Source organism: Rhinolophus hipposideros (genome assembly GCF_964194185.1).
Source record: "Rhinolophus hipposideros genome assembly, chromosome: 8".
NCBI lineage: Eukaryota > Metazoa > Chordata > Mammalia > Chiroptera > Rhinolophidae > Rhinolophus > Rhinolophus hipposideros.
In genome coordinates this window covers 90,984,366-90,997,927 of record NC_138054.1, presented here as the reverse complement: position 1 = coordinate 90,997,927, position 13,562 = coordinate 90,984,366, and the positions used below count along the sequence as shown (strand labels likewise).

Sequence of the window (13,562 nt, the reverse complement as noted above, 5' to 3'; positions counted from 1 at the left end):
TCTTGCTAGCCATGACCTTGGGCAGACTGCCTGGTCTTCCCCAAGGATAACTCTGTGCAGGACGGATGCAGAGCAGAGACAAGAGGCAGGAGAAACTCATGTCATCCCCCCATCATCCCCACGGGAGGTCTTCCCAGGGCCACTGGTTTGGGGACCTGGAAGGTGCTAGAGGGTTTTCACTTCCACCGGCTCTTTCAAGAGCTTCTCCTGGGGATGTGGAAACTATGGCACCAAAGGAACCATGTTTAACCCCATCCTGGGAGCTCTGCCTACGCAGGTGCCTCTGTGTCCCACCCAGAATCCCAGGGCTTAAAACCCAGGTAGGAAAGAGGTCCTGTCATCCCAGATCTGGAAGAGACTTTCTTGCCTCTTGGGTCACACTGGAATGATGGGCTCTTGCCACATAAAGACAGCCCCACTGGGGTGGAGCAGGAGAGCACAGGGAAGACACCAGCCATGACAGCCTGGGGGAGAGGCCGCTGTGGGGTCAGATCGGAAGTTCCATCCAGAGCCCACACGTCCTTCCAGGACGTCTGCTTCACTGTGCAGTCCGACTGCTGGGGAAGGGCAGAGCCATACACATCGCAGAGCCCTCACTGCAAGTTCAAGGCCACCTGCCAGCTGCTCAGCACATGTCCCCTGGGGGTTTGGCAGAACACCTTGCAGATTCATGGGCTCAGTGTTGTCCTTGACAGGGGAGGATTCAGGTGGGGAAACTGGGAAGGGCTGACAGGCCTCCACTCAAGATACCTTCCTGTCCACCGGCCTGGTCTTTTCCACCTGTTGGCCACTTGGCCAACTCCTTCTACTCTAGGACTCATCACAGATGTCACTTCCTGTTAGGTGACATGAAAAAGGGGACTCTTCTGTCTCCAGGGCTCCACCATACCCCTCCCTGGGCTCCTTGCTGTTTTGATCTAGTTTTGTTTGTTTGTCCGTCTCTCTCTCCCACTGGAGGACAGAGCCTCAGGCCCGCACAGAGCAGACGGCTGGACAAACGTGTGTGTGTGAAATCACCTTCCACAGCTTCCTGCCGCCCCTGAGCCAACTCAGCCCAGCCCGGGCTGCTCCTTTTTGGAGGGCTTGGCGGCTGGCCCCACACTGCCTCTCGCCTGCCCCTGCTGGGAATATTCTGAATAAATGGACGCTGCCCCTTCATCACTTCAGAGCAGGATTAAACTGTTATCTTCTGGGTAGATTTTTCTTTCCCTTCTATGATCTCGTTTTCTGCTGTCACCTTTATACCAGGACACATTTTTAAAAACTATTCGTCTTTGTCATGTGCATATCAGATTCAAGTGTTGGAGATAAACCAGGCACCTCAAAATCTATTTTCACACTTGATGCAGACCGTCTCCTTCCCAGTGGGAGAGAGGTGAGGCCAGAAGAGGCCCCGGGCTAGGCCCCTGGGGGACCGTGGGGGCCACCACCACAAGCCTCCCCCAGCTTTCAGCCTCCAGCCAGGGCTGGTACAAGACTGTTTGCAGAGGAGGTAGCAGTGGGACCCTCATAAAGGGGGTTAGAGATGGACATTTGCTGTCAACACCCTAGTGTGAGGACACAGCAGGTATTATCCTTGTGTTAGAGGAGGCTTTCTGGAGAGAAGAAGGGAGCTGGGCAGCGAGCTTTCCCATCACAGGCATGGGGGGAAAGGCGGGGGCCTGGGGAGACACTCACTGACTGATTCAAGCTGGCCCAGGTAGAACGACAGGCGCCAACCTTCGAACATTCCAACTCTTCAAAGTGGAACCACCTCCCAGAAATCCCAACCTCCACAAGCCATCTCCCCCCAACCCTGGCTTCCCCAGATCTCAGCCCCACAGGCACCTCCATTCTGTTAACTAAGCAGAAGTCAGTGCAGCAAGGTTCAGGCAGCTGAAAGCAACCCGCGCGGTCCTGGGGATGTGTGGGTGCTTTGGCCCCTTTACCTCTGAGGAACAGAACACCCCTGTGGCCTTGGCCTCCTGTGAAATTTCTTTCCTGGGAAGAAACTAGGAAGCCATGTTTTCATTGAGTGGCCGCTATGTGCCAAGAAGCCCTGCGGGCCAAGCACTGTGCCCGAGGGCTGGCTAATTTCACACAAGGCATTTAGGGTGATGGGCATCACGCTGACATCCACCAACAAGTGCCATTCGAAAGACAACCTCTGAACGCTGCCCGTGGATGGCGATGGGGAGGTGTGACTTATTCCATACTGTCACGTGTGTTTGTTTCATGTGCAATCTCTTCTTTTCCACGTGCTTGGCCTTCCTGGCCCCTTCCTTGCCCTGATTAGATATTTACACGAGGTGGAAATTGGCGCAAGGTGTATTGTGTACCTGCTACGTGGAAATGGCTATGGGGAATTTTACGAAGGACCATGTAATTCTCATTCTTTCTGATCTAATGGTCAGGGGTTGGCAAACTATGGCCGTGGGCCAGATCCGGTTCACCTCCTACTTTTGTATAGCCTGTGAACCAAGAATGCTTTTTACATGTTTTTAACGATTGGGGAGAAAGTCAAAAGAAGGATGACATTCATGCCAGGTGAAAATTATGCAAAATTACAAGGTCCGTGAATGAAGTTTTGTTGGGACACAGCCACGCCCACTCACTGCCTGTCCCCTTAGGAGGTTTTGCTCTAAAACGGCAGAGCTGAGCAGTTACAACAGAGACCATCTGACTCCCAGGCCAAAACTGTCTACTCTCTGGCCTTTTCCAGAAAGTCGCACAACCCCTGTGAATGGGAGAGGCAGGACTGCAGATGTGGAAAGTAAAATGACAACGATAGTGTGTATTAACCCAAGGCAGAGCACACATCCGCATGGCGGCCCCATGACCCCGATGGGTCATTTCAAGGGACTCCTTCCACTGGCTGGTCAAGAGAGGCTTCCTGGAGGAGGGAAGACCTGAGATGGATTCAGGCTGGGTGGGGTTTGCATGGCAGTAGGACCGTACAAGGAAAAGTGTGGAAGTGGGAAGCACAAGGTCTGCCTGGGGACAGTGAGTCAACTTTTCTGGAGCCAAAGCCAACAGTGGAGAGGACGGAAGGAGGGCTGAGCTTGTACCTGAGAGTTGGGGTGCGGGGGGGGGGGGAGGGATGGGAGGGAGAGAGAGAGAAAGACAGAGAGATAGAGACTCAGCCATGTCACATGAAGCCATTGAGAGCTGGGCAGAAAGCACCTGTCAAGTCGCAGTGTCCCGACCAATAAAGCTTCATTCGCCTCACCAAGGCGTTCCTTTCTTTGGCCATCGGCTGCTAAGCCGTGATGGACCCTCTGGCATATGGAGTACCCCCCTGGCAGCTGTGTCCGTTGGAGAGAAATCCATTTGAGGAGATTTGTGGCTGATGCTCTCTTTGGCAACGTCCTTTTCTTTGTGGGAAGTGTTTATTTTGAACTGAAGGGAGCTCTTGTTTGCTATTGGTTTCCCCTGTAATTCTATCATTCCTTTTTATTTAAGAAGGAAAAAAAAGCCCTATAGTGTCATAAAAGCAATTTTGAGTATTTAAGAAAAATTTCTTCCTTGCTCAAGTGTCATGTGAAAGGGAAGCTGTTGGGCCTTAATTCCCTAAATGTGACGCATTTGAATGCTGCTTTCGTCTGCAGGGTGACGCTCTCCTGAGTCTGCTATACGTAGCTGGCTGCTTTCTCTGTTTCTTTCTTTGTGTACACACATGAACAGGGGGCTCACGGCACGCTTTCCTGTACGCACCTCCACGGGCGTGGGCATCACACCTCACGCTCGCACACACACTCGCACAGCTGTTCTAGCAGCCCCAGGATGTGACTCTCCCTCCAACTACATCCTAAACCCCAAGTGAAAAGCTCAACCCAGGGAGCCCCTAGGGAACCCCCAGAGCCTGATAAAAAAAAAACACCAGCACTTTGTACAACACAGATCGCTACAGACAGACTTGATTGCTTTTTTGATTAGTGGGTAAAGGGAATGGATTTGATACGCTGCCTCGTGAAACAGTGTGCCATTAACTCCCAGTTGGCTTGGTGGTGACATTGTCATATGGGCTGGAAACTGGCAGAAAGGCTGCAAAGTGAGGAGGATGGTGACAAAGGGACCTGGCGAGGGAGCCTGAGATCCAGGGAGGCCACGATGCTGGTTTGGGGTTGAGTGGTGAATGAAAGGGGAGAGGGCCTGGGGCAGAGCGCACTCGGTGGGGCAGGCCGGCCATGCCCTCTCAGCATTGGCCACTCCACCCATCACCTGCTGCGTCTACCTGAAAGGCTTCGCTCTGCATTGACACCCACTCCCCAGCCTCTCCTTCGGCTTCCAATGCCAAGCCTGTGCCAGCGATGCCCGGCTGTTTCCAGCCCCGAATGGAGCTGGATCTCTGCAACGTACTTCATTCTCTGTCTCCACGGGGATGCCTGACGGGCGCCACAAAGTCACCAAGCAGAAATCTGAAATCAGCCCCTCCACCAGCCTGCTGCACCCCCAGCATTCCCTGTCCACCTGGTCAGAAAGCCAGGGTCATCCTTACAGCTGGCAAACGTGGCCGTTTCCCTGAGCCATCATCGCCCAGCCTCAGCAGGCCTCGGTTCTGTTCCCTGGCCACACTGTTGCCACAGTGAGCTTCTGAAAGGCTAATCTGATCATGACGTTCTTTCAGGCCCCACTACCCCAGGCTGCAGCCAAACTCCCTGCTATGGCCCCCAGGCCGGCTTTGTTTCTCCCACCTGGCCCCTCACCACCCCCACCCTGCACTTTCCCCTGTAGTCCATCCCATCGTCTGTCCCTCCATCTGTCTGTAGTTGGTTCCTCAAGCTCAGTGTGTTCCTTCTCACCTCCATCCCCCACCTGCTTTTCCTGCCCCTGGAAGCACTCCTTCCCCCTTGGCCAACCCTGCTCATCCTAAAGTTCCCAGACTCCTTGACCCCATTTCACCTGCTCTGGACTGTCCTGGGCAGCAGCTCTCAACCCTCACAGCCACCCAGGGGACAGGAGGGGGCCGGTGCCCATTTTACAGCTTGGAAGGACAAGGACCCTCCGGCTGGGGGCAGCAGGTCTCCCTCCCCACGCAAGGTCCATCTCTCCGGAAGCCCTTGCATGCTGACTGCAGCTCACCAAAGGCACATCCCCACAAGGACGCTAAACCAGCGACAACCCTTTCAGCACCAAAGGTAGAGCCATTATTCAGGATGGTTTTGCATTGTGTGCGGGCGTCTTACCAAGTCCTGAGACTTCAGAGGATCTCAAGCAAAAATTATACATTTCCTGCCTCGGGGTCCTCTCCTCTACCAGGCTGGAGGGACCCGTGTCCTGGGGGTACCACCATGGAAGAGCGTTGGCCATCATTCAGAAGGTCTAAGGCTCCCAGTCCAGGGAACACAGATGGGCAAATGGGCCCCCACTGTGCTGAGTGAGGGCACACGGGAGGGGCCCGACGCCCTTAGGTTTCTCGAATCCTTCCTCCCTTGCTGCCTATGACGTGGCTTGCTCCCGTCAGAGGTCTGCAGCCTCTCCCGCCCTCCTAATATTGTGCTTTTCTTCTGCGTAGACAGAGACATGGGATCACCAGGTGGTTAGAGTAAGATCTAAAAATAGCGGAACGAGGTTCTGAGAGAGGCCCTGAGGGTTCCTCTGATTAAAATGCATGAGCCCTGGTGTAGAAACCACGATTTTTCTTTTTAACATCATTCTGCTTATTGGATAGTTCTGGGTAGGGGAGGGTGCTAGAGAGAGGTGGGCAGGGGTGGCTCGGGAGAGCAGGCGTGCTTTCTTCTTGTGCATGCTCACGGAGGGACAGACAGGTGTTTGGTAAATTCTCTGCGAAGGTTCAAGGACACTGCGGCCCAGCCCTGATAAAAGGTAGTGAAGCCAGGGGGAAAGTGTTGCAAATCAACCGTTTTCTTTTCAAGCTCAACGAACAGCAGTGGGAAGAGAGAGACAGGTGAAGATGGGAACTGTTTCAGTGTCTCAAGAGGAATGAACAGTGGGAAAGAACAGGTGTGAAGCCTTTTATTTCAAAGGGACGGGAGAGACTTCTCACAACAATTTACGTCTCCCTCCATTTGGCTCATTGTGTGAGTAAAAGTCATGACACTGCCCAGGAGAGCATGCAAATTCCAAAGGAAAAGAGCTGATTAAAGTTGCAGGTGGGTTGCTCATTTGTTGCAACCAAACACAGAAAATAGCCAAGTGTGAATCGACTCTGGCAGGAAGGACTGAGTTATCAAAAATTAAAAAAGCAAAAGAAAAGTGTGTTGAAAAGTCAGGAAAGAATATTGCTTTCTTAATAATAAATACATTCCGTGGGCAAGAATTGCAAGGGAATCGTTTAAATTAATTTCCGCTTTGTTTTGTTTGGTTTGTACGGGGTTTAGGTCCCAGCTGACAGCAATCTGTAAAAGTTCTAACATTGGAAATCTGATTTTCTTGAAGCCAGAATCCCACAGTCCAAAATGATTTCTCTTTCAACTCTGCTAATCAGACAGGCAGGGCTCAAATGGACTCCTAGTCGAAACAGTTCACATTTGGTCTTTTTGGGGTGTACAGAGTATCTGATGAAAGCTTTAAATGCAGAGCTGCTGGCCATTTCTCTGAGGACTTGGTGTTGGGGGGGAGGATGACGGTGAGATTAAAATGATCAACAGGAGGTGAGCAGAAGACCTGGCCCATCCTTCCCAAGGCTCTGCTGCTCCTGCCTTCCCTTCCTGCCCCACCCCTTCTGGAATGTGTGCTTTGGGAAGGAGCTGGAAAAGAGGGCATTCCGATTTAAAATTGGAAGCTAAAAGGAAACGGCCAAATCCTCTCCCACTCAGAGGCTCCAAGTGGGATGGTGAGAGCGACCTGACTGACGCGGCCTTAGCCCTCTTTCCCCACCTCTGCCTGCAAGCCAGGCCCCCCAAAGTGCAGGGCTGTGTGCACAGGCAACACCCCACGAAGCACAGCAGCCGCCCTGTCCCGCCGCCCCCAGCAGTCAGCCCACCCACCTGGGTCTCTGTCCCTCCTCAGCTGTTCCTGAACTTGAATTCCCACCCATCGATTCCTTGTATCCAACCTGGCTCGGGCTATCTTCCAAAACTAAATCCATCTGCAAAAGATGAAAGTTTATACTTAGGACAAATAAATAAGTAAACTGTAAATAAAAGCCAGAAAGTGGGGGTGTGTGCAGTCACCTCTTGGGCTCTGGAGGTCAGTCCTAGAAAAGCTGCCCCCCCCACCCCCCCATCCAGGGATGCCCCGCCCATCGTGACGCTGCTGGGCTGGGAAAGGCCGAGCGTGTGCGTGTATTTGAATCAATTTCGTAACCTTCAGGTCCTCCCGTACGCCGAGGGGGTCTTAACCGAGGCTCTGTGAATGAACGTCATAGAGGGGAACCCCAGGCCCCTAAAATTATAGGCCAAAATGTGCACTCCCCCAGTCGCTGGCTTTTCTGGGTTCTCACATGGCCCCACGGCCCCCAAAAGGGTAAGCGCCCCCGCTGTCCACCCACGTGCCCCAGCTGTGCTTCTTCGGGACCGTCCCGGAGGCGCCTGCCCCTAGGTCTCCCCGGGCGCCGGTGGTGTCCGCCGCCCTTGCTTGCTCCTGGTCTGTTGCGCGGTCTTCCTCCCTTCCTTCCCTCTTTCCAACTGAATTCTCGTTTTTCCTTTCTCCCTAGTGCTTGTATGGCTGCTACGTCCATTCCTCCATCATCCCCACCTTCCACAGGAGGTGCTACTGGCTCCTTCAGGTAGGTGGCTGGGCCTCGGTGCGCCTTCCTCTCCGTGCTGGGCAAGGGTCTGCGGAGGGCGACGCATGCGGTGGGGACGCGAGGGGTGGCCGGGCTGAGGTGCCCTGGCCGGCTTTCCTAGGGACGTCGGGGGCGTGTGGCATTGCGGCCATCTGTGCGGCTGGCTGGCACATTGTCAGGTGCCGGGAAGGGGAGGAAGCCTGGTGGGGGGGTCCTCGCCCACCCCTGAGAACAGAGCCCCACCGGGTGTTTCCAGAGTGCCTCAGTTTCCTCTGGGTGAGGGCAGAAAAGAGGCCGAGCGTCCTGCCCCTGACTGCGAAATGCCTGTCAGCTGAAAGCTGCACAGTCATGTGCCCTTGGGAGTTAGTCGTTGGCACGTGTGGAAAATCAGCTTCTGGAGGCATGCCAGGTGCAGTGGGATTGATGGGGATGGTTGTTGGGAGAGGGGGAGCCCCTGGCTCAACAGGAAGGAGCTCTGCAGTCGGCTGGTCCTGTCTGCGGTGTCGCCGGGTGGAGAAGCTGCGTGGTTGTCATTGAGGCCTAGGGAGACCTGGCTCCCAGATCTCTGTCCATCGTCGGTGCAGAGCCTCGCTGAGTCAGGCCTGGGACAGCGCCCAGGTCGCTTAGCCTCTTGCCGATCGGTGGTCACTGGTGGTCATCTTGCCTGGTAGAAGGTGCTGCTCTGAGTGGGAACGGTCGAGGAATGCATCTAGTCAGGCTGGATCTGGTCCTTCCCAAAGCTCCTCTGACTTGCAGCTGCTCGCTTAGAACCTGGTGGGACTGGCACCGTCACCCCACGTTCTTCCTACTGCCTCTGGCCTTTCCTGCTGTGGGTCCCCCATCTGCATCCACTGTTGTTCAAGTTCACCAACCCCTGCGCCCCAGTGGTTTGGGGGCTTCTGAGACCTGGGGGTGTGGTTGGGAGGAGCCTGGCAGATGGGAAAGTAAGCCCTGCGCCCCTACCTCCCACCGCCCTGGCACGTGTTCAGAGAGAAGTCAGCCGCACACGCCATGGAGCGCAGAGAGGCCTCTGGTCCCAGGGAAGGGGCCTCACAGGTGTCCGTGGGGCCCACAGTCTGGGTGTGGATGTCAGGGCTCTGCCCAGCCCCCGCCACGAAGCCCTTTCTGTTCTCCGTCAGTTCCCAGAGATAATTGTCTATGGTTCAGCAAGTTCATTAGCGAATGACGCCTGAGACAGGCCGATGTGCTGATTTGCAAAGATACTGCTTCCCTGCCACCTTGTCCTGTTGTCAGTTTCCTGGGGTCTGGCTCCCTTGGAGGTCGGCGTGGTAGCACCTGGTTTTCTAATTGCTCGGTCCTGCGTCCTTGTGAAAGGGACCTTCAGGTGATCATGGGATGAAACTTCCGCTGTCTGGTTAATAAGAACGCACCCAAAGCAGTTCTCTTTTACCTGGCTGCAGGAGAGGGCTGTGGGGCTGCACCTTGAGAGCAGAGATCTGGTGGGGTTAGAGCCCGTCCCGTGTCCCCAGGTTCAGACTCTGGCTGCACACCCCAAACAGCCTGGGCCCCTCGTGGACTCTTTCCTGGGCCTCCCAACCCCAGGTGTTTTTCCTTTTCGGTTTTCATGCCCCCATCAGAACACATCACCGGCATGTTGCCCCCTCTCTACCCGGCCAGGCACTGTCTTCCTGTTGGAGCAGCGCCCCGGAAGCCAGGTTCCTGCCAGCTATCCTCTCCGGCAGCCCCAGCTGTCTGCTTTTCAAGGAGGCTCCCTCCCCTCCAGGCCTGCTCTCCCACACCCACGCCTCCGCCTGCCTCCTCCCATTCCATCACACTCTTGTGGCTTTGTAATTTCACTAAATTTACTTTCCTGGAATCAGACATCATCGGGCAGCTATGGGGTCTGAGCTTATTACTTTCCAAACTGGATCCCAGTCATTTGGGCACCTCGAGCCAGGTTCCTCTTAGATTTGGCTGCTCCTGCCCTGTTTCTGAGACGCAGCAAGAAGTAGGAGGGGTCCCATTCCTCTGTCCCGGGGCCCCTTCCCTGGTGCTTCGATCCTGGCCACTGTATGCTGGAGTGATTCCTGTGTATCTGGGGTTGTTACCTTCCAGCTGCCGGGGGAGCCTGAGTCTCCCCAAAGTCCAGAATCACAGGATCTGGTTCCTTCAGAGCTGATGTGCACACCCCCCCCACCCCCAGGAAAGCGGTCACTTCACCCCCTCTGTGCTGCGTCCTCGAGTGTCACTCTTATTTTTGTGAGCAGGTGACAAGGGGGACTACACACAGGTGTGGGGGCTCCTCTCCCCACTCGGTCTGGCCAGTAGGAGGTGGAGGAAGGCCAAAGCAATTAGCGTGGTCACATCCCACGCAGAGCCGAGAGCACACGTGCGGCTCGGGGCAGTTTGTTCTGGTGCTAATTACACCACCAGGATAATGACGATGTGGCCGGATTTCATTTCTCTGATGTTAAATAGGAAAGGAGCCGTGAGACACTGCCCCAGATGGAAATTAGCCCAAGTTTATCTCTGACACTAATTCCCGAGAGAAAGGATTGGGTGGGAGTGAAGGTGTCAAGACAGTGGCAGCGGAAAGAGCTGCGAAAGGAGGCAGCTTGGTGCCAGCTGAGCTCCAAAGAAGCCAGCCTGGTCCCCTGAACAGGACAAGCAGCTGGGAGAAGGGACAGTGGCCATTGCCCAGGGTGAGCAGGCTGGCTGGGACAAGGAGAACCTTCCAGAAAGGAAGGGGGCTTGGAGGAAGAGTGAGGAAGGAAGGGCGGGCTTCTGGATATAGGACGGTTTCTTCAAGGAGCAGCCCCACCCCGCATCCGCCGCTGTCCCAGCTCAGTGGCCATCGCCTGCCAGTCAGCCTCCTGCCTGAGCCCCTCAAACTGATACCACTTCTGATGTCATGCCGCTAGTAACGTGCTAAGGCCTTAGCACAGCAGGGAACATGGGCCTGGGTTTCCTCCCCAGTCAGACTGGCAGCTCACCGAGGCACGGACCTGTGTCCCCAGCACTGAGCCTCAGCCAGAGAAGGAGGGGCCTGGGTTGTGCTGCCGAAGCCTGGTGCCCCCGGACTGGGTGGGCATGGAGGTCGGCCACACCTGCTAGCAGCAGAGGGCGGGGAGGAGGGAGGCAGGAGCTGATGTGGCACTTAGAGTGTCTAAGTGACCTTGCTTTCCGGGGAGAGTGCGCTCCTTCTCTCTTCACTGTTAATAAATATTTTATTAGGACGTGAGCAGGGATAAGGGAGGGACCAGAGGCTCTGCTGGAGTGGACGAACGGAGGCCCCTTTAGCCCATAGCTGCAGACGGTCATTGCCGTGACTGGGCACCACATGAGGTCACCTGCCCAGGGCGGCATCTCCAGACCCCCCAGGCCGCTCTGAGCCCAAATGGGCTCCGGCCACTTTTCCAGCTGGGGCAGGGCCGTTGGCAGATCTGCCCTATGACCTTGAGAAGCCCGGGTGCTGGATGGCACACATGCCTCCCCTCCCCATCAAGTCATTAGCCTGTGTCACAGCTGCTAGGGCCCTTAGGCTCCATCGAGCTCCCCTGCTGTGTTGCCTGGATAGATGCTGAGGCCCAGAGAGGGCAGTTTCAGACCCAGGGTCACCCAGCTGGTCAGCGGTGGAGCCGTGCCGGGATCAGGCCTCCCCACTCCTTCTGGTCCCTGAGTCCTGCTGGGGGACACAGGAGACGTAGCCCCTCCTGCCTGCTGGGCTGCTCCAAGGCTGAGGCAGATAGCAAGTGCCAGTAAACTCCATCCCTGCCCCCTGCGATCTTCCTGTGTGGGATTTTCTAGTGCTTTGGCTCAGGGCCTCCCTGCCTCCTCCTGCATCCCTTTCTTGGGTCCCACATTTCATCCTATTGTGTGCTTCTCCCCTTCTCCCTCCCCCAAGGAGAACAGGCCCCCTTCAGGCCAGACTTCCCAACAGACTCTGTATGGCTCATTTGGAAACTATTTCTGCTTCTGAGTGTTCTCCTTTTTGCCCTTGTCCTCTAAAATGCTTAATGAATGATTTCTGTGCTGGAGTGAAGCAGGGGTTGTGTCCCTGTGTGGCTGCCGCCCCCAATCAGGGGCTGTCACTGGGGTGGAGGCAGCGGGGGGCTCCTTCCCTCCCCACCCCCTCAGCCCGGACTGAGGCCTGCAGGCCCGTGAATGCTGCTGTGCCACCACAGAGCCCCTGGGGTCTGTGGGCTCCTGGCTAGCTGTTGAATGGCAGAGGTTTGGGTTCTGAGCTCTAGGACATTTGGGTTACAGAGGAGCGGGCGTCCAGCTCAGCCCTGACGACCCTGAGCATCAGACGCTTGACCACACAGCCAGCACCGTAGGCTCTGTGTCCTGGGCAGTGCAACCTCACCTTGGCCCTGTTTCCCTGGGAGAAGACCAGGCCCCCCGGAGTCTCACAGTCACCCAGTCAGGGGCGGGCCCATCGCTGCCCTGCATGTCTCCCCGGCACCATCTGGCACCATCGTCACCCGTCCTTATGGGGAGAGACGAGAGACAGATGGCTTTGAGCCCCTGGTCCCACCCAGGTCATGCAGCTGCGCGTCCTCTGCCTCCAGGCTGTTTCCTGCCTTCCCCCAGCAATGAGTGCAGAGGTCCAGGCTGCACCATGCACCACAGCAATCGGGCGGCATGGAGCGACCCAGAGGAGGGCCGGCTCAAAAGGCGGCTCTCCAGGCTCCCCCGGCCCCCAGAGAGCCCCCACATCTGGGAGTACAGGGAGGCCTCCACCGTCGGCCTCACTGTCTTCTAGGAAAGGAGGAAGACCCCCGACCTTGCTCAGGCGGAGCTCCAGGCTCCTTTTGCAAGTACCGGTGAGAACCACTCTGTTCCACCTGCCCCACCGGGTGAGGCCTGGGGGTGGAGCTGAAGCCCCACATCCCTGTGTTGAGTTTCGGGCCCCCAGCTAGCATCCCGCCCACAGCACGGTTAACTTCCTGCCCACCCTATCCTGATAGCAGGCTTTCCTGAGGCAGAAAGAGCAGGACTGCTTGGGGGACCCCAGAGGGGCCGCTGCAAGGAGAGTGTTTCTCATGCCAGGAGAAGGGGGCCAGCGGCCTCCTCATTCAGACCCAGGCTCCGGAGCTTCTCAGGCAGAGCCCCCGAGAAGCCACCTCTGCTCACGCTCTGGGGACATCATGGCCAACAGCCCACTTTCAGCCTCTGTACCAACCACAGGCCTCGACCCCAGCCTGTCCTGGGGAGCCCCGCCTTCCCTCAGGGGCCTTCCTTCCTGCCCACTGAGCAAGGTCCGCAAGTGGCCTCTGTCACCCCCAGTGGGTCTGGCTGTGTCCCAACACCACTATTGATGGGAATCCAGTATATTTCTCTCCATTGACAACAGACCTGTCTGGGGAATGTGACGGTCCCTCTCTGAGCCCATAGCCTCTGTCTCCCCAAGAAGGGTCCTCAGAGCCTATCACCTCCCTGAAGTGACAAAGTGGGGTACCGCTGGGTCAGGTGGAGGCATCCTGCAGGGTTCTGGGACTCCTGCCCATGTCCTCCGCATGTTTTGTGAAGGCTGCCCTGCGAGGCACCCGCCTGGAGCACCCATTGGCCCTCTGTTTGGGACGGTGTTTTAACCCCATAAAATAGTGGGGTTGGAGGCACCCGTGGAAGCACCTATTAGCTGTGTCACTCTGGGCATCTTTCTGATTTCTCTGAGCCTCAGTTTCCTCATCAGTAAAATGGGGACAATAATAGTGTTGATTGCATGGGGCAGTTGTGAGAATTATTATAAATGAAACGGAGTGCTGGTAGAATGTCGCTCAACACCCAACAGATGATAACTCGCGCCATCAGTGCCAAGTATGCTGTAAGCTGGTGTCCTGATGTCCCAAAGAAAGCTTTTGTGACTCCCCTTCTCTCACATTAGGCTGAGATGGGCTGGAGCCAGCCCCTGCCCCCCAAAGCACAAGCT

The 13,562-nt window shown here is 56.1% G+C and overlaps 1 protein-coding gene across 17 annotated transcripts in view; it reads left to right on the top strand.

Moving 5' to 3' along the window:
• CAMTA1 (calmodulin binding transcription activator 1) overlaps positions 1–13,562 on the top strand; it is an 807,730-nt gene that overhangs the window by 568,491 nt on the left and 225,677 nt on the right. For all 17 annotated transcript variants that reach the window (XM_081054811.1, XM_081054796.1, XM_081054795.1 and 14 more), the window contains one exon: positions 7,598–7,669. In XM_081054811.1, the coding sequence (XP_080910937.1) occupies positions 7,598–7,669 (72 nt within the window). The remainder of the gene's footprint in view (positions 1–7,597; positions 7,670–13,562) is intronic.